Genomic DNA, 21,019 nt, shown 5'->3' with positions numbered 1-21,019 from the left:
CTAGCTATAACATAGAATACCCCTTCCTCACAGGGATGCTGAGAAGTTAAATACATACAAACTGTACTGCAGTGTAGATATTTGTTTTCTAGAACCATTCCAGTCTGAGACTCATAGAGCTGGTCATAAATGTGAGGCAGGAGGAAATCAGCGAAATTCCTTCCTGGGCTGTTTATTTAAAATTTCAGAAAGTGCTTAACAGCTGTAGAGGTGATGATGCAAACGGGCTGGATCTTTTCCTCTCTATCCTGCTTTGTCTCTTTCTTCCTTTGTCCTTCTCTGTTGTTTTTCTCTTCTCATTTCACCGTCCCACATGGTCCCTTTTCCAGTCTCCTCTCTATCTCCCCCATTCCCTTCCTGACCTTCCCTCTTATACAACACATGGGACCAGATTTTCAAGCGCTCACCATACACAAATGATGCCAGTTTTTCATAAGAATTCATACTCCATTTAAGCACCCAAATAAGGGCCAGATTTGCAAAAACACCTAGTTTTCTGAAGCTAACTTTGCAACACTTAGCATGCAACATGATGAGCTCTAAAAAAAATTAATTCCAGCCATTTATTTTGGTGCCTAAAGAGAAGATGAGCTCTTTTGAAAACCTGGATCTTGGTGAATTGCTCTGTGATGGCCCCAAGAAGGGATTCAAGTGACTGAAGAAGACAAACAGCAGAAAAAACATATGAAACAAAAGAGAAGTTAGAAAATGCATCTCCTACCTGGCTGATTATACACTGTCCCCAAATCTACTTTGAAGGAGCCAATCAATAAGCTCCCGATCAGCTTGTTGTGCATAACCTGTTAAAGAAAGGCACATTAGAGAGTCCCTTCCACTCAACATACGAAACACCATTCCAAGCAAAGATATTTAACATAGATGACAAAAGCAGCCACAGAAGCCAGTGGGGATCATATCTAACAACAGACATAGACACCTTAGGGCTGATCAGTTTTTGTGCTGATTTAATTGTATGGGTTTAGAAACCAATATAGTTAAATCAGTGGAACCCACAGTTATAACAATATAAAACTACTTATATATGTCCCTTTAAACAAGCAAGAGGGATATAAGCAGTTTTATCCCAGAATAGCTGCATCCACGCTAAGGGTTGTGCCAGTATTGGTTTCTAAACCAATAGTTAAATTGGTACAAAAACTTTGTGTAGACAGAGGAGAAGAAATTACATTGTCACTTTCCAAAGTTTCAATATGTATTTTGCACAATGGGCCCAATGCTGAGCTCACAAAATGTCATTCTGTTGATGTCAGTGAGTGACACGGATGTAAACTGGTGCAAATGAGAGGAAGATCAGGTCCATGGGACACTTGCTCCATCCTTCCAGAGTAGGGATTCAACAGCAGCATCTCCTGGTCATATCATTCCCCCTCACATCTTGATTTGATTTTCAAATCCCTGAGTGTGTGACAAGCAAGGTGCTGGCCAGCAGCATTTCCTTGTGGTGGGGTTGGAAGAAAAGCTGTGTGAACTTTTTGTTATGAAACAAATCTCACTGGTTTCGAGTTTAATTAAAAGTCTGGAACTCCACCCATGTTTGAGAAAAAGCTCACAAGAGCTAGCAGATTTTTCAGACAATCTTTGGCCAAACTGGAAGGAAAGATAGGCCTGAAACTAAAATCCTAGATCTAGGTTAGGATCTGAGTTCATAGTTCATGTTTCTAGAACAGCCAAATCCACACACCCCAAACTTGGGAAGAATTCAAATTTGGATCTGTATTTTGAGCCCCCAAATTTGGAAGCACACGTATCCAGGGCTTCAGTTCTATATATTCTAGATACAGACTTGCATTCAGGTTTTGGTTTGGATCTGTCATGGGGGAGATAGACCTTGAGTCTCCTCTCAAATCATAGGACTTGTAGCCCAAGGATCATGTGACCATAGCATTCAGCAAGGCCTTCTGGGAAACTGAAGCAACAGCCAACCTAATGCCAGACCAGTCAAATCACTAATATAGCATCCATCTAATTTTCAAAATGAGTTAAAATAGGCCTTGGGGTTCAAAGAAATGATGAAAACTCAGTGGTTTCACCTTGAAGCCAGGGAAAACAACAGCTTTGGATGAATTTCACTTTGACTTTGTGGCTGCAATAGGAGCATGAACCCATGGAAACCAAACTGGCAGCTCCACTCCACATAAAATACTTTCACAAGTCCTGCACAACCAAAACCACAACATTTCATAAAGCTTTAGTTGGGGCAAGAAAGGGATCTATTAGAGCGAAGGTCAAGGGCAGGGTCCAGTTCTCTCGTTGCTCTCCTTTTATTTTTTCTCCCCTCTCCAGAGTCTGAGTAGATATTCAGGGATAGTCCCATGTGAAAACTACACTTTGTGGGTACATAGAGGCCTTCTGGTGTGAAGTGTGAGGAACCCCTGTGCAGAGGTGCTGGAACAATTTGTATAGTGGGGGTGCTGAGAGCCACTGAATCAAACTGTAAACCCTGTATATGATGGAAACCACTTCAAGCCAGGGGTTGTGGCAGCACCGCTAGTTCCAGCACCTATGCCCCTGTGAGATTCTGAGTGTTCTCTGTTCCCACTGAAGTCCCACAGGGCTCCACCCCTTGCAGGATGGGGCTCTTAAATTGACAAGGAAAATAAATGACTAACAGCTCTTGTGTGCCATGCTCTGTATATAGTTTTTTTCACTCTTATTTCTCAAGCTTCCCCCGCTGTCCAACCCTCCCCGCTCTCCACCCAGATGTAGTAAAGCAGGCAAGTTTGAAGTTTCAAATCAAACTCTTTTTCTTTTCTCCATGGGGGAGGGGAGGAAGGGGGAAGAAAGCACAATAACCATCTGAGCAGCTAAAAAACCATGGTGGGTTTTTTCACAATCAATAAACTAAAAAAATAACTGAAGGGATTTTCTTCAAACTTTCCAGCTGAGAAGGAGCAGGAGAAATGTCAGCCTAAAATGTAACTGAGTAGTGGGGATAAGGGCTTAGAGTGAAAGTACAGTATCAATTATGCCTACAGCATTGAAAGGATGTTGCCATAATGTGTCTGAAGATGTTAACGAGAAGGAAATCCATTAGTTTTTAAGGGCTTAAGAGGCAGAAAAGGGCCCTGTTCTCCCCCAGGAGACTAACGGCTGGGCTGAGACATGGTAGTGCTGCTACATTATTTGCTTTCCTGAGGCTTCTAAACACAGGTCTGTACATTTCCATGATAATACGGATTCGGTGTGTGAGGGATTAGTAGTCCTGAAGGCTGTTACACTTTGCTTCTCCTCAGGCTAGCTTCAAACCAAGCAAACATAGGAAGTTTTCCATCCCCTGTGGTGCTGTTTCTTGCCAGGACACGTATTTGCTCACTCATTCAATTTTATTCCCTTAACATGCTGGCTTTTTCTAAAGCCATGTTCCAAGATAACTGAAATGAATTCCTGATTATAACAGCAGACATTAGCCTTGCATTAGATTAGCATTTCCTTTATAAATGCCATATTTTGTTTATGACCTAATCATTACAACCTTGGGGCCAAATCCTCTCCTGGTGTAAGTCAAGGATCTCCATTGAATTCAATGCAACTAGACCAATGCAATTTACACCAGCTGAGGCACTGGCCCATTTTCTGTGTTGAAACTTGGCATTCAGGTCCTCAGCCCAGATGCTGACAAATGGCAAAGTTACCAAAGAAAAACTTAATCAGAAAAATTAGAGGTGGAAGTAAAAGAACAGACATTTACCAGGTGAAGGCTTGTTGTAATTCTAGTATAATTCAAAGAAGAAGATGTAGTGTGGAGAAAAAAGGAATAAGCAAGATATTGATTTAATATGTTCTAATTACTTTTGTATCTTTTAAATATATGTAGGTAAATGTATAGAATTCAAACGGAAGAACTGTTTCTCTTGGGAACATATCTACTCTTCACATGCAGCAAGTATTTTACAAAGACCTAATTCCATGCTCTGTGGGTTTGATCCTGCGGGACAGTGCCAGGCACCAAAACGTGCATGCAATTGGGGTTGAAATACACATCTGTGCGAAAGGCCAACAAGAGGGCCTATGCACTAGTTGAGCCCTAATTAAGCTTTATATTAAGGGTGTGAGCAGAGCTTAACTGGTCCAAAGACCTTGCGCCGGTGCTCTGCATAGGGTGAATTTCACTCTTACATGCCCAAGCTACATAGGCAAACACCACAACATCAGGTTGGGATTTGGAATACAAACTAGAAATTTGCTAACACAGCTGTCTTGCTGGGCCTCAAACTTGTACAAATTTGTACATGAAAATACCCACTTTGTGCACCCAACCAAGATAACTGCATTTGAAGCCCTGCACTTCTGATGGTATGAAAATTGAGACTAGATCCTGGCTCTTCAAATACATAGTGAACATCTCTATGAATCTTGCAACGAGAGGTTTTGTATGCATGGATCCACGTGATTCTTAGACAGCCATCTGGTTCTGCCACTCAAACGTGGGCCCTGTTCTGATCTAGGCCTGGTGTTTTTGTTATAAATGGGCAAAGTACTTCATTAAAAAAAAAAAAGATCCTTTCCCAATACCTTGAACCATTGTTCGTTTCTCTGACCAAATTCAAACTGAACCATTTTTAATGGTTTTGAAATTTTTGGATGTGAGGCAGGGACTGAAAGCAGAAATGCTGAAATTACTACATGAGAGGCCAGGCTTGTGGTATTTCTAGCTACGAATGCAAGTGGCACTGCCCCATATCTCTTAAGCAGTTCTTGCTCAAGTTCTAGCCCAGTTTTAGGTTTGAAAAAGGCTTGGGATACATATATAGGACTAGATGCTCTGCTGGTGTAAATCAATGTAGTTCCACAGAAGTCTGAAGAGTCGACCCTAAACTATAGATACTTGTCCAAACCCCAAAACCAACACCTGCTTAGATACTCTCATCATCTTGGGCCTCAATGGGAAACAAATGTGCACTTCCTCGGTATCATTCTATTTGCTTGTGGGAACCATTCAACTACTGATTTTTCTCTGGGGAAAGTACAAATTAGATCATAGAATATTAGGGTTGGAAGAGACCTCAGGAAGTCATCTAGTCCAATCCCCTACTCAAATCAGGACCAACACCAACTAAATCGTCCCAGCCAGGGCTTTGTCAAGCCGGGCCTTAAAAACCTCTAAGGATGGAGATTCCACCTCCTACCTAGGTAACCCATTCCAACCACCCTGCTTCACCACCCTCCTAGTGAAATAGTGTTTCCTAATATCCAACCTAGACCTCCCCCACTGCAACTTGAGACCATTGCTTCTTGTTCTGTCATCTGCCACCACTGAGAACAGCCTAGCTCCATCCTCTTTGGAACCCCCCTTCAGGTAGTTGAAGGTTGCTATCAAATCCCCCCTCACTCATCTCTTCTGCAGACTAAATAACCCCAGTCCCTCAGCTTCTCCTCATAAGTCATGTGCCCCAGTCATGTGCTCATAAGTCATTTTCGTTGCCCTCTGCTGGACTCTCTCCAATTTGTCCACATCCCTTCTGTAGTGGGAGGACCAAAACTGGACGCAATACTCCAGGTGTGGCCTCACCAGTGCTGAATAGAGGGGAATAATCACTTCCCTCGATCTGCTGGCAACGCTCCTACTAATACAGCCCAATATGCCCTTGGCCTTCTTGGCAACGAGGGCACACTGCTGACTCATATCTAGCTTCTTGTCCACCGTAATCCCCAGGTCCTTTTCTGCAGAACTGCTGCTTAGCCAGTTGGTCCCCAGCCTGTAGCGGTGCATGGGATTCTTCCTTCTTAAGTGATCTATACCTGTTTTACATATTAAACCTCTCAATGCTATGTGAAACACACACATTCCCCACAGCATACTTTAAATGCTTCTTCATTCCTAGAATCAATTATTTTAGGAATATATTCCTGGCAGAGATTAGCAGTTAATTCAGAGCCACACAGCTTTCCCCAGGTGCATGAAACCGTCTTTGACAAAATAAGTATCTGTATCTTTGTTCATTTCAGTATTCAGTATTCAAAGCAAGACTGATTGGGACAGTTGGATTTGCTCCTTGGGGTTTCACCACAACAGAGTCAATGCAGTGCTGAGCATAGCAACTTAACTTACAGTTGGGTTCCTTCTCCTCCTGAATAACAAGCAACAATTAAAATGCTAGGATTGTCTTAGCACTGATATTGCTCATGCCTAAAGAGCTGGAATGCAGCTTTCAATATGAACTTGGGTTGTGGCTGAAGAACTGAGATAAGCACCCCCCCCCCCAAAAAAGAAAAGTTTCAGCTCAATAAACTGAGAAAAACTGATGTGAAGGTTAAAAATTAAAGGGATGAAGACAACGAGGGCTCCGTTAACATTGGGTGAAATTCATCCTCTACAGAGGACCAGTGTGAGGCAAATGCACCACTCAAATATCCAACCAACTAACACACTGTTCACTAGTTTAAAATTTACTTTAAAAAAGATGCCCATGAAAATTCACACTGAATCTGGCTGTTGGGTTGTTTTAAGTTTCTTTAAGTCATTACCAGTTGCCACTTCTACCTTTCCCCATTCCTGACTTCACCTTAGTGCACAACCTCATGATACCATTTGCATTTAAAACAAAATTGTTTCTCTTTTTATGAACATCACTGTTAGGCCTAGTATAACACATACAGCCAAATATTTGATCCTTGTTTAATAAAGCAACATAAAACTTCCCAAAATACTTACAGAGATTTTGATAATTTTGTCAAACAAATGCATTTGAGGTCCAATGAAGTCAAACACAAAATACTGTGGAAAAACAAAATTGCAGATTAGTATTGTCCTTATGCTGTCTTTAGCAAGCACTATTTGCCACACAGTTTGAAGTTCTGGCCTAATCTAATATACTTCCACATATGCTTCTGACTGATTATTTTTAAACACACAGTACACTTATTTAAGAGCTCTAAATCTAAAAGGTAGAGGCAGAGAAGATAGGAAGCCCAGAAGAAGAAATAATTTGGTTTGCTTTCGAAGTTATTTTATCAAACTCCTTGTGTAACTTGCAAAAAAAAAAAAGTCAGAGCGATTTGAACTTGGAGGATGTGATGGTGGGTTGGGGGAACTAGTCTGGGAAGAGCTCATGAATGAGGGATGGGAGTGGTAGAGGAGGAATGAGACATGGTGAGTCACGTCCTCGGTGGATCAAGTTGGAGGGAACATGAAAAGAGAGAGGATGAGAGATGCAGAATGGAGCAGAGTTGTCACTTGTGCTCTTCCATACTTTAAATTTTAACAGCTTGCTGACAAACTTAACATATCAGAGACAGGGCCGGCACTTTTGCCGGGAGGGCGGCAGGCGGCTCCGGCGGACCTTCCGCAGTCATGCCTGCGGGAGGTCCACCGGAGCCGCGGGACCAGCAGACCATCCGCAGGCAAGTCTGCAAGAGGTCTCCCGGAGCCGCGGGACCGGCGTGCTTGGGGCGGCCAAATTCCTAGAGCCGCCCCTGGTCAGAGAGATAAGATTGCTTTAGTCATTAATCTCTAGTCACTGTAATATGAACAGTCACCATTCTGCAACCATTTCAAACAGCATCTTCCCAACTGCAAGGTACTTACTTCATTGTAAAATGGGGCATTTGTGCCTTCTTTGACTGTCGTTTGCTTCTTTTCATCTCCAATCTCTATGATCACCACTGGATCAATATTCTCACCAACTAATTGCCGGGCTTCAATGATTGTTATTGCGATCTGCAGGGCACAGATACAACACAAGCACAAAAACACTCTCAGATTCAATCCCAGCAGTTATTTTAATGAGCATAAGTAGTGTTATTATAAATGTGCACACTGCAGTCTACTCACCTGATAATTCTGGGATTTTATTTCGCCATCTTGAATTTTGGACACCAGTTTTGCTCTGTTTAAATTATGGAACAGAATATTATGCATCACCCATCAAAAATGTTACATTCTTAGTTCTTTGACACATGCTCAAGAGATGTGTTTAATACCATTTTCCTTGAAATGACTATTTTTAGTGACTAATTTTGAGATAGGCTACTTGGTTTTATATCACCAGCATTCACTTCAAATGTGAGCCTTGGGATACTTCTTGGGGATAATGATGCCAAGCATTTCCATATCTCCCCAAAACAGCTTTGTGTTTCTTCACATTTTATCTTAATGCTTAGTATGAAAATGCAAAGAGGGAATGAATGCCAGGAACTGAAAATCTCTGTCTGATTCTTATCCAGTTCATAGATTCGTAGATTTTAAGGGACCATTATGATCATTTAGCCTGACCTCCTGCATAACACAGGATATGATATTCTAACTTCATCAGACCTCTCTCTCTCTCTCTCTCTCTCTGTGTTCATAGATAGATAAATAGATAACCTATACATTGATATGTGATATATGTAACCCCTGCTTTCTTGGAGTGGCACTCTATCCCCCTCTAGTGGTGTCTAAGCCCAGCAGAGATTAATAAGTCTGCTACTGGTGTGGCTAACAGAAACATGTCTTTCTAGCTCAGGCAGTAGAGGTTCATGCATTAAGTTGCAGAGGCCTCAGGTTTGATCCCCACTGCCGACACCCCTGGGTAGGTCAGCATTTTGTAACAGACGCATGGTCTCTTAGCCAAGGTTGTAGCAGGCTGATCAATCTCTAGGGGACTTAAACTGCACCAGAGGGGGACATGATGCCACTCTGAGCAAGCAGGGGTTACGTATATGTGAAGTAACTCTGCACATGCAGAGTATTATATAGCTATAGATATATAGCAGATATAAATACAGGGTCTGATACAATGGTCACTGAAATACATGAAAGAATTCCTGCTGACGACAGTGGGACTTGGATCAGACTCACATTTTTTTCCCAGATCATCAACCATGACAACTCTCAAGATTTCTGTCCTCTTTCTCTAACTTTCATTAGCAGCTTAATCCTGGTCCTCCCTCCATTACTCACACTCTGCAGTGACCTGTATCTGGTGACAATCACAATATACCATGTAGAAGTACAGCAGGCTAGAGATCCGTACTTTCAGCAAGTTGATATTCTAGCCACAGGGTGTGCTGCCAACAGCAGTGCTGTCACCAAGAAGAACAGGATGGGGAATAACTGGAAATGTTGGTGATGCAGCAAAGTACCTTTTCCTTTGCGGCCCTGCAGGTGCAAAGCCACTGTAAGATGCAGTGTCATCATACGTGAAATCACCCTCTCCCGCTTCTTGTCCTCCAGACATCTCATGGTGAAGACCGTCACTTTCATCGTGCTCACCTAATTAATAAAAAAATAAAGAAAATGTATCCCCTTCTGTCATAGAATCATAGAAATGTAGGGCTGGAAGGGACCCTGAGAGGTCCTCTCGTCCATTCTTCTGCACAATGTAGTACCACGTATAAAGATGACCATCTCTGACAGGTGTTTAACCTGTTCTTAAAATCCTCCAATGAAGGGGATTCCACAACCCTATTTGGTAATCTATTCCAGTGCTTAATTATCCCTATAGTTGCAAATTTTTCCTCATATCTAACCTAAATCTCCCTTGTTTCAGATTAAGCCAATTACATCTTGTCCTATCTTAAATGGACATGAAGATCAACTGATCACCATCCCCTTTCTAACAGCCCTTAACCTATTTGAAGACTGTTACCAGGTTCCCTCTCAGTTTTCTTTTCTCAAGATTAAATATACAGTATGCAGGTTTTTTAACCTTCCTCACAGGTCAGGTTTTCTTAATCTTTTATCATTATTGTGGCTCTTCTCTGGACTCTCCAGTTTGTCCATATGAGCATCTTTTTCGAGTTTGGTGTCCAAAATTGGACACAGTACTCTGCTGAGGCCTCACCAGTGCCAAATAGAGTGGAACAATTACTTCCCATGTCTTACATACAACATTCTTGTTAATACACCCCAGAATTATATTAGGGTGGGGGTTTTTTGGGGGGGGGAAAGGGGTTCAACTGCATCACATTTTTGGCTCATTTTTAATTTGTAATCCACTATAACTCCCCGATCCTTTTCAGCAGTACTACTACCTAGCCAGTTATTCCCCATTTTCTAGTTGTGCATTAGATTTTTTCCTTCTTAAGTGTAGTACTTTGTGCTTGTCTATACTACATTTCATCTTGTTGATTTCAAAACAATTCTCCAATTTATCAAGAATTCTAATCTTGTCCCCCGCATTGCTTGCAACTCTTCCCAGCTTGGTGTCATCTGCAAAGTTTATAAAGAGGCTCTCCACTCCATTAACTGAGTCATTAATGAAAATATTGAACAGTACTGGACCCAGGATTGATCCCTGCAGGACCCCCACTAGATATGCCCTCTCAATTTGACAACTACTCTGAGTGTGGTTGCTCAATCATCCGTGCACTCATCTCATAGTAATTTCATCTAGACCCCATTTTACTAGTTTTTTTTATGAGAATGTCAAGTGGGACTCTGTCAAAAGCTTTACTAAAATCAAGGTATATTACATCTATTGCTTCCTCCTATTCACTAGGCCAGTCATTCTGTCAAAAGAAGGACATTAGGTTACTTTGTTCTTGACAAATCCATGTTGGCTATTACTTATCACCCTATTGTCCTCTAGGGATTACAAATTGATTGTGTAATAATTCATTCCAGTATCTTTCCAAGTATCAAAGTCAGGCTGACTGGTCTATAACTCCCCAGGTCCTCTTTGTTCTTCTTAAAGATAGGTACTATGCTTACCCTTCTTCAGTCCTCTGGGACCTTACCCATCTTCCATGACTTCTGAAAGATAATCGCTAACAGTTCCAAGATTGCTTCCGCTAGTTCCTTAAGTACCTTAGGGTGAATTTCATCGGGCCCCGCTGACTTGAATACATCTAATTTAAGTATTCTTTAACCTACTCTTTCCCTATTCCGGCTTTTGTTTCGGCACCCTTGTTAATATTGATTATGTTAAGCATCTGGTCACAATTAACTTTTTTTTAGTGAAGGCCGAAGCAAAATAGGACTTAAACACCTCAGTCTTCTTGGTGTTATCCAGTATTAGCTCTCCTTCCTGACTAAGTGGTGGACCTACATTTTCCTTCATCCTTTTCTTAAAGGTGTCTGACTCCTTCTTCCATTAAAGATAATAATGAACAAAGCAGTGTTTCCAGCAGGAAGTATATCCCGCCTGTGCTCTGTAGCCTGCACTGACTTTCAATTGAAGCTCTACATCAATGCAGGCTGACTTAGAGACTACATCTCTGCTGCATACTGCCATTAAGATAGGCAGAGCACTCAGGCTAACAACTCCCAGATGTAAACTGGAAGAGGTGGGAAGTGAGTCATTTGCCACGAGGAGACATCAGCTCTGAAACTCACTACCTGCCTCTGCGCGCTTGGCCGGACAGAACCCAAATCTGCTATTCTTTGCGGCACGTCGCAAAGCTTTTCAGTTTGTGCAGGCTGCCCCCAGCTGGGGGGGAGTTAAGTAGGGGTGAGTGAGTTGTGGGGATAGTTTTAATTTGGGGTGACTTTGAAGGATTTTTATGCAAACATGGTAAATGTTGCAGTTCAGCAACAGTTACGGCACGTCTCCAAAACATGAAGGGCACTGAAGTTGGCTGCCCAACTGGAAACACTTGAAGGGTAAAACTGATGCACCCAGAACCAGAGGACACTTTTGAAAGTGTTTCCTTTAACCTCTCTATGCCTGTGTACCCCATCTGCAAGATGGGCTGCTAATAATACTTCCCTCCCCGAGAAGTTGTGAAGCTACTACCAACGATGTGTGAGAGGCACTCGGGTAGCATGGTGATGGGAGACACAGAAAAGCCTGTAAATACAAGGGTCGGAAAACTTGGACATGGAGGCATCTTCATAAACATTGGTATGGTTCTGATTGAAGCTGAGGACTTCAACCTCAACTGGCCTAAATTGGCATTGCTCCATTAGGACCAGCTGCACTGATTTAGCCCTAAGGGTCCCTCTCTACATTTTTCTTTTGTTCTGCTTCTGCATTGCTGCAGTGTCATGATCATTGCCCCTGTCCTATTGACTCTATCATGTGGTGTTTGATTACTGCACTTTATTGTTTTACTTTGTTTACTTTGTAGGCTGAAACACTCAAAATTCTTTTCCAGCTGGGAACGGCCATGTGCCAGAATTATATTCTGTCAAGAAAAATCTTTTCAGTTTCATTTTATCAATAACAAATTTTAAATAATTTTGTTATGGTTTTCCTTTAAAATTTCCTTATGCTATCTGAGCAGATATTTTTGATCAGCCACAAATATTGCCTTGTGTGAATTCACTGATAGAAAATGAAAATGATTCAGCCAGTGGAACATAATCCCGCAGCGTACTCTTTCTTTGATACATCTTGTGAGCTCCAGCAGGAGACAAAATCCTCAATCAGAACCGAGAAGGAACCTGCTGTCATGTTAAAAGATTTCTCCCATAGTCCAGATGTTTAGTAATCAAGGGCGCTAATGAAGTGTATGAAGATGCAACACAGTGATGTAGATGTCTAATGGCTGAATCTGCTGTATTAAGCAGTTGCTGAAACATGAGTGTTTGCATGGAAAAGTGCAGCAGATTTCACTAATGAAAGCAATGTAACATATTGTAAAAAAAACAGGACCACCTAGGAACCTAGTGGTTATTGCTATGCTGCACACCATGCTCCCTCAGTAGTGTACTACATGGCAGTAGTACGGACAAAAGTCAGATCTTTCTGCTCCAATAGCTCAAGCCTTTGCCATGTGAGCTAAAGGAGAATCATCTTTGGTGTAGCAGCTGTTAGCAATATAGTGTTTATGACACACAGTAAAGTACTTCTGTTTCTTTACAATAGAGGGTCATGGTATACATACATACCAGCCAGTTCTTTATTGTATAATAATTCATAGATTGCAGTAAACACACTGTAATCCACATTTTAAAAGACCCCACAGAATTCAAGGCATGACCTCACACCTAGGATTTGTGAGACTCAACTAACCCCTTCTGTATGAGGTAGCTGGTGTGCTGGAGGTGAAAGGGAGAGCTATAGGAATAGGAGAGTAAAGTAGTGGGGGAAGACACCTCAGAGAATTTCATGTGAGTTTGGAAGAGAGAAGTGCAGTAGGAAAAGGAGAAATAGGAACCTGTGTATATTTTGGATGCAAGATCCATGTATTAGATAAAATTTTAATAAGTATTTAAAATGACTGGACTATAATTCTGTCTCAGGCTTCCGACAATCACACAAACCACTAAGTTTTTTTCTCTTGTGATTTACAACTTCTGAATGGAATCACAGTGACCTGGATGGAATTTCAAATTTCCGGTAACTTAATCAATATCTATCTAGAAAGATTGAACTGTCCAATACTCAGTGCTTCCCTAAAGGAAAAATGGTTTTGACCATTTATTTCTATAACATTAGGCTAATTTTAGATGCTATAATCTGCATCATATGATCTCTAAGTGCCTTTGACCAAACAGCTAATCCTGTAGGAGTAGGCTGTCTTTATATTTAGTTAGGACTGATATGGAATTTACTGCCCATTTTATCATTTCTTAAACCAATAGTTGTAAGGCTCAATTCAAATGCTTTTACAGGTGAAGTTAGGGATAAAATAATCTCACCCTTCTTCTCTTTTCTAACCAAGTGTAATATTGATTTACTAGGCCTTACCCGCTGCACCTTTGTTTTCAATAATTAACCCCTTCTCGCCTTTTTTCTTCTTCTTCAGCTTTATGCCAGCAAACAGCCCCTTTCTGAAAAAGAAGGTAAACAAAATCATAGCAAAGACAGCTTCAAGTTTTGTTCTACACAGACATCCAATTTCATTTCAGCAGCTGTTCAAAGGGAATGTTAATATCCAAGTAAGATTGTTTGTTTATATTCCATTTCCCCGGCTACAAAAGTAATAAAAGCAAACAAGGAAACGTTTTCTATTGTGTTTTTGGGCTTTATTCTGGCTTTATTCTATTTTTGAATTTACGAACATACAGAGCAATATATTTATTTATTTACTTCTTACAGAACGTACTGGTCACTTTATTTCAAACAAAGGCAACCAATCAGAGGTCAAGAAAGGAAAGCCAAGCTAAGCTTCTATTTCTATTGACTTCCCACACGACATAATTACTGAGCAGGATGAGACCAAAGATGCATTTGCTAGTTTAAAAGCATCTCAGCAGATTAAGTTTACAGGTTCCAAGTCAAAAGCAGCTTTTCAGTGAATTAAAATCAACATACAATGTTTGTTTAGGCCTACTTCAACCACCATCTTGTCGGCTGTGCTGCTGCCACATCTCTTGCTGCAATGGCCTTCAGTGGCATGAAATGCAATACAAAAAAGGCATTCTGCATGGAGGGGACTCAGGGCTCAATTCTGCTTCTGATTAAGTCAATGGCAAAACTCCCACTGACCTCAGCGAGAGCAGGTTTAGGTCCCTGGGTTGAAACAGTTAAAGCAAAAGTGCTAAACCCCATTCTCACAGCTCTGGAACAGATCCAGGTTGTGCTTTCAGAGTTTTGTTCTGTTTCCCTTTTTTCTTTTGTGTTTCCATTTTCATGGCACCACAGCCATTTAAAATGCGTATCGAACTGGTTTTAAACATGGAAGAGAAAGCCAAACGCTCCTCAAATGTCATAGAAAACGCTTTCTGCTGAAAGAATATTACAGTATTTCCTCCCCTAGCAAGGTTCAACAAGGGTGAGGAGAAACGTAAACCATCCACCCACTCATTTCTGGCTACATGACTCCCCAATACTCTGTCCCATTTATTATTAATTATTTGTATTGCAGTAGCTCCTAGGAGCTCCAGCCTGGACCATTGTGCTTGATGCTGTACAGACACAGAACAAAGACAGTCCTTGCCTTTGACAGGGTGTACCAGCCCCGCACTGGTGAGGGGAGGATTAAAGAACTGCTCTGGGCCCAAGAGGCCACATCCCCCTACCTCTGCTGGGCATGCTACCAGTGGAGGGAGCAATTACCAGGGAGCAACTCAGCTCAGTATGGGCTGACCAAGGAGAGACCAACTGAGTGCAGCAGCCTCCTGCCGGGAAGCCTCCAGGACTCAACGTTGCCTGGACCAAGCCCTGCATATACCAAATAAATAAATAAGGACTGAGCCCTATCGCTGAGCAGCTAGAAATCCATTGACTACAGGAGCTGAGGGCAATGACTTGCTGTTGCCAGTGGAAGAGACTCCAGAGATGGATCAGAGGGGGATGCAGGAGACACTCTAAGTCCAACCTGGAATGACATCGGAGGGACTGGAACAAGGGTAGGAAGTGACCCAGGGAGTAACCCTGTGTAAACTATGCCTGCTTGGTGTGGCACTCTGTCCCCCTCTAGTGGCAGCTACAATAGCTAGAGATTGATGAGCTTGCTACAGCCTTGGCTAAAAGACGTGTCTTTTGGCTCATGCATTAAGCTCCAGAGGTCCCAGGTTTGATCCCAGCCAACAACGACCGGGGTCTGTTGGCGTTACATGTGCTTAGGGGTATCAGGCCCTGAACCCTGACCAAGGGCCACTGTTTTGAAGGGCCAAGGGTTGGAACCCAGTGGAGTAGGATGGGCGCGGGTTCCCGCACCTCATCAGTGGGACGACACTACCCTGGAACTGCTAGGCAAAGTGGCTGTTGGACTCTTGCCAGTGGGTGACACTACCGTGAGCTATTGCCACTAGGCAAAGCAGCCTTTTAACTCTTGTGATTGGGCCATGTTATCCCAAACTATAACTGCCAAGGAAATTGACCCTTGGACTCTTGCCGTTAGGTGTTATGCCCTAGAGTATCACCATTAGGCAGTAGTGCTGGCCTGGGGCACACAGGCAAACCCCCCACAGTGCCCCAAACAATTTACAATCTAAGTAATCTTGGTGTAGTCCAGTCAAATGTTTCAGCTTGCTAGGTCTTATCTCTATAATGAGCCATGAAAAATAGGTCCAAACATTACAAACGTTGGAGATGTTTTCATCCTGAGCTGTGCTGACAACCTCTAACTATTTTTCCACTGCAGTAGGACACAGATTTTCCTGGAACAAAGCATCTATCACTAGTTCATTGTCAACTGCCTCATTTAGTCCTCTTCTAATCAAAGCCGTCCATCTAAGGGAGTGGTGTGTACCACATGGGCCAGAATTTCAGAAAAGTGTGCATGTGACTGAATATGCAAAAATGTACAAACTTTGCAAACCTAACTTGTGGACACAACTGTAGCAATTATATATGCAGTTGCAGTGAGCACATGTACAAATTCATAATTGCATGCACAACTTTCTGAATATCTGCCAAAGAGATAAAATAGGTGTCAAAGGCATATAGACAGAGTTTTGCATGGCTCTGTGAGTTTATGATGGCCTGCTTCAAAATCCTATCTCTTCCTGAGCTTTTTTTTTCAAATGCTGATCATAGCTAGATGCTGACTCCAAGACTTCTCTGTCCCAGTGCAGCATTAGCGTCCCTATAGCATATAATAAATATTCAGGAACCAGTCTTGTCAGGAAAAAAGGTCCAGAACATTTTATTAACTGTAGAAGCACTCAGCTCAGTCTAAGTCTGTACAGGCTTCTGGAAAAATCTCATTCACAGTGGCCGTGCTCCAAGCCTTACGATGGGCATTCACATAGTACTCCCATACTATATATCTAGGAATGTATAAACATGCTCATAAGCATGATGTCAGCTCATCTGCATAATCACTCCCATGTTACTAACTTGATACCTATGCTACACTTCTGTTTCAAGGGCAGTGGTTAAGGATGGCCCATTTTCTCCCATCCTCTATCTGAATTCCAGAAGTATACAGATAATTACATACAAAAATATATTTAAAAAAAAGTTATTTAGGTTGCAAAGTCAAGCACTTGAAAGTTAAGAAGTGCCAGATGTATATATGTCTGTGCAATTTTTCTTCAGCCCCTTTGAGCGTCCAACTTTTGCAATAAGTGAGGCAAATGTCTTGTGCAAAAGAAACTGCGATTAAGTTGTTAAATTTTATAATGTGCATGCACAAAGGTGCCAAATTAATGTTGCACGGGCAACTGTATGTCTGGTGTTTCCTAACTTTTAAGTGCTTGACTTGGCAACCCCAATAATATTCTTTTAACATAGTTTTTGTATGTAATTTCCTAGATTTTTTAAAGGAAAAAGATTTTTAAAATTCTAATATGGACAATTGTCCATCAACCTTCCCATCATGCATCATCATTCAAGGTTTGAATAGATGCTTTTGGAAAAAAAAATCTATCAAAAAGCAGTTTCCAAGGAAAGTTTGTGTCCACCCTACTGAAGAGACAGCTGCAGCATCTTTGGAACACATTGCAGTGTAACATCACTGGCGCCAAACTGTGAATGGATGGAGTAAGGATGCATGGACTCATGGTCCAAATGTTGTATGGCTGCCAAAGCCTTCACCTCCTGACTTGTGACCCTTAAACTCCTTCAGAATGAAAACAATAAAGACACTACTCTAACATTAACCACTAGTCTCACACTACAAATAGTCACCCAGATGTATCCTTTACTAGTAACCTACAGAGAAACTGAGAGCCTTAAATGGATCCTAAACTGAAAACTCAGGGGTGTGTAGAGGCTGAAAGTGTGAGTGTGGAGGTACACACGTTCACTGACATTTCACCAACCCAGAAGAAGGGGTGAGCAGCCAGACTGGGGATACAGCCAGTTGGAAGACAATGGAGCACCTTGGTGCAGACCCACAATCAGATGGGGTTTCACAGCCAAAAGTTTCATCTGTGTGACCAGTTCAGAGGAAAACTATTTCCCAATGCAGGGGAGAGGCCAAGAAAACAAATCAGCCACCGTGGGGAACTGACCTAGTAATTTTTTCTAGGAAAGACGTGTCAGACCAGATGATCATAGTGGCCCCTTGTGGCCTCAGAATCTGTGACTGTGTCGATCATTCACTGATGTCTGTTACATAAAAACTAGTTAAATTCTTTAGAAAATATTGCCAAGTGAAATTGCTGGAAATTGTATTAGCTCAGCGAGTGAGAGTGATCTCTGTTTCAAGAAACGAGATTAGGGCTGGGGAGGAATATCAGTGATGATTTTAGCAAGTGGTACCTGCAAACATTTTCCTCCTTAGTGTATGCTAAATATTGTGTCCCAGGAGTGCATGCACTGTAGAGAGAAGGGTGGTGGGATGAGGAATCTGTTCAGTGGTTTTCCCGTTGAAACAAAAATTCCTCTCTTCAAAACCAAGGTGGAAGCTAGAAACAGCTGGCCAAACAGATTGATCCCAAGCTGCACTTTAAAGGAAATCTTTATACTTTGTTCCTAAAAAAAATATACTGCAAACACTCAGAATATAACACAACATTCAGCCTAGTTGATCTGAAATGGGGTGCACAGGTGTTGGAGGGAGTGAAGACCTTTCAGGATTAGAGAGGTGATTTGAAAATACCTGACACTTGGCATAAACTGATGCATTCTATTATAATATATGGAATGAGTCATAAAACTCCTCCCAATGGGAGGGAGGAAAGGCGAGAGAGATGGATAAATAGATGGATCTAGCAGGAGGCTCTTATGTACTGCTTGTTGCTAATAATGTCAGTCCAAGAATATTAGAGAGACAAGGCGGGTGAGGTAATGTGTGTTACTGGAGCAACTTCTATTGGTGAGAGAGACAAGCTCTTCAGCCACACAGAGCTCTTCTTCAGTTCTAGGAAAGATACTAATTATTACTAAATTATTACTAAAATGTCAATTCAAGACCAGCTCTCTGTGTTCATGCATCTCACAACGCAGTTTTCCCCCAAGAAAAAAAGGATATCACACATTCCAAGGCAAAAATCTGAACTCCTAAGAACTTAGTGGTCAGTAATGAGGCTTGAAAATAATTCAGATGGTGTTAACTTAAGCCATCTTGAACAATGGCAATGCTGGTCCGGTCTTTCATTGTATATAAAACAAATACAGTAGAAAATGAGTACGTCCTCTTTTACTGTCCTTGCAGGAACTTAGCCCTTGTCTACACTACAGGGGAAATTCGTTAATAGCGTAACTCAAATCAACGTAGATTAGATCTACTTCCACAGGGTCCACACTACATGATGTTGATGGGAGACACTCTCCCATCAACTCCCCCTACTCTTCACAATCCAGTGGAGTACAGGAGGTGACGGGAGAGCGATCTGCAGTTGATTTAGTGGGTCTAGTGAAGACCCGCTAAATCGACCGCCGATGCATTGATCACAGCTCGTCAATCCCCCAGTAAGTGTAGACAAGCCCTAAGTATGCAAACTGCTATAGGAACAAAAATATTTTTTCACAAAAATTACAGTCTGAATCAACTAGGGAAAAGACACAGACGTCTAAGAGGTAAGTGGAAGTGATAGTTGCTTAAACAAGCGAAAATGAATTTCCTGGAGCCTCCAAGTTCACCTAATTAGGAAGGCAATGTTACTGAAAACTGGAAAGGCTGTCTGGTCAGACTGAAATGTATTTATCTCTGAGATAGTGGATTCAGTCCAATAACCAGACCCAACAGGAATCTCAGCAGTGCTGCATCTTACAGGGATAATGCACTAGAAATGTATGATTCCTTCCACGTGGACCTAATGAAAACTAATTAAATGCTAAAATTTGAACAGTATCAGCAAAACTATAGTGCCAGGAGAAATCAGATGATGAACAAACCAGACAGCCACTGTAAAACTCAGTTAAGAAATAAAGCAACCCTTTGCAATTTTTTTTACAGTTCTCAGACAGATTAATGATAGAACTGAAGGAGACATAACCAGTAAAACAGAAAGAACAATAATAAAAATCAGTGGTGAAACTTCTGGCTCCACTGAAGTTAAAATTTGACTTCAGTGGGGCCAGGATTTCACCCCTTGATTTTAAATCTACCACAAGCAACTGAGATACAGAACTGAGGAAGCAAGCAATGTACATTTGCAAGCATTTGATCAAACTGAAATGGCAAGAACACTGAAATGTTTCATTTTTGTCTACATTTTTCATACAGAAAACAAATCGTTTACCAACCTTCTTCATACATAAAGTCTCTCTCAGATATTCATTAACTCAGAGGGCATTAAGGTAGCTCTATATAACTTGCTAATATGGGGAAAGACTGGCACAAAGCAGATTGAAAGTGTTAAAGCATGGTTGGGGGAAAGGGATTCAAATTAGGTTTAGGGAAATCACCTGTGTCAGCCGTATTCTACGTGAACATAGTCAGTCCTGAGCCAAAATATCTAATGCCTTTTTTAATAATGAAATACAGCAAGAAAAAGGTACACTTCAAAGACTGGGAGAGATGATGATGTATCTCAGTAAAAGTCATTCCAAAGCTGTCTCCGTTACTCCTGAGTAGATTATAATAGCCTAATTTGGTAGCAGCTATTTTAATGATTCGGGAGTTAGTAGTTTGGGCAAGACCACTGGATTTAGATATGCCAGCTGCAGAGGTCTAGAGCAATTAAAAGTTTCTGCAGTTCAGTTTATGCTCATGACTAAGACCCTACCAAATTCAAAGCCAGGAAAAACACTGTGAAATCTGGTCTCCCACCATGAAATCTGGTCTTTTGTGTGCTTTAATTAACCGTATAATATACAGATTTCATGGGGAAGACCAGCGTTTCTCAAACTGGGGGTTCTGACCCAAAGGGAGTTGCAGGGGGGTTGCAAAGTTATTTTAGAGGGGTTTGTGGTATTGCTACCTTTACTTCTGCACTGCCTTCAGAGCTGTGTGGCCACAGAGCGGTGACTGGTGACCAGGTGCCCTGCTCTGAAAGCAGCACCCTGCCAGCAAGAGTACAGGAGTAAGGGTGGCAATACCATACCAGGTCATCCATACTTCTGTGATGCTGCTGGCGGTGGCTCTGCCTTCAGAGCTGGGCTCCCTGACTGCAGCTGCTGCTCTCCAGCTGTCCAACTCTGAAGGCAGTGCCATAGCCAGGAGCAGTACAGAAGTAAGAGTAGCAATACCACAACCTCCCCCACCCCCAAACAATAACCTTGCAACCCTCCCCACAACTCCTTTTTGGGTCAGGACCCCTACAATTACAACATCTTGAAATTTCAGATTTTAATAGCTGAAATGAAATTTGTGATTTTTAAAATCTTATGACTGTGAAATTGACCAAAAT

The 21,019-nt window shown here is 41.8% G+C and overlaps 1 protein-coding gene across 1 annotated transcript in view; it reads right to left on the bottom strand.

Annotated features, from left to right (window-relative positions):
• FER1L6 (fer-1 like family member 6) overlaps window positions 1-21,019 on the bottom strand; it is a 109,084-nt gene that overhangs the window by 81,243 nt on the left and 6,822 nt on the right. The window contains exons 2-7 of the mRNA XM_039527810.1: window positions 13,578-13,660; window positions 9,085-9,214; window positions 7,793-7,847; window positions 7,547-7,678; window positions 6,674-6,736; window positions 722-800 (exon numbers count right to left, since the gene is read on the bottom strand). Coding sequence (XP_039383744.1) covers window positions 722-800; window positions 6,674-6,736; window positions 7,547-7,678; window positions 7,793-7,847; window positions 9,085-9,214; window positions 13,578-13,660 — 542 coding nt within the window. The remainder of the gene's footprint in view (window positions 1-721; window positions 801-6,673; window positions 6,737-7,546; window positions 7,679-7,792; window positions 7,848-9,084; window positions 9,215-13,577; window positions 13,661-21,019) is intronic.

The sequence above is a fragment of the Mauremys reevesii genome, linkage group 2, assembly GCF_016161935.1.
Source record: "Mauremys reevesii isolate NIE-2019 linkage group 2, ASM1616193v1, whole genome shotgun sequence".
Classification (NCBI taxonomy): Eukaryota; Metazoa; Chordata; order Testudines; family Geoemydidae; genus Mauremys; species Mauremys reevesii.
Note: the sequence above shows the minus strand (reverse complement) of the source record. Positions and strands in the feature narration are given on the sequence as shown.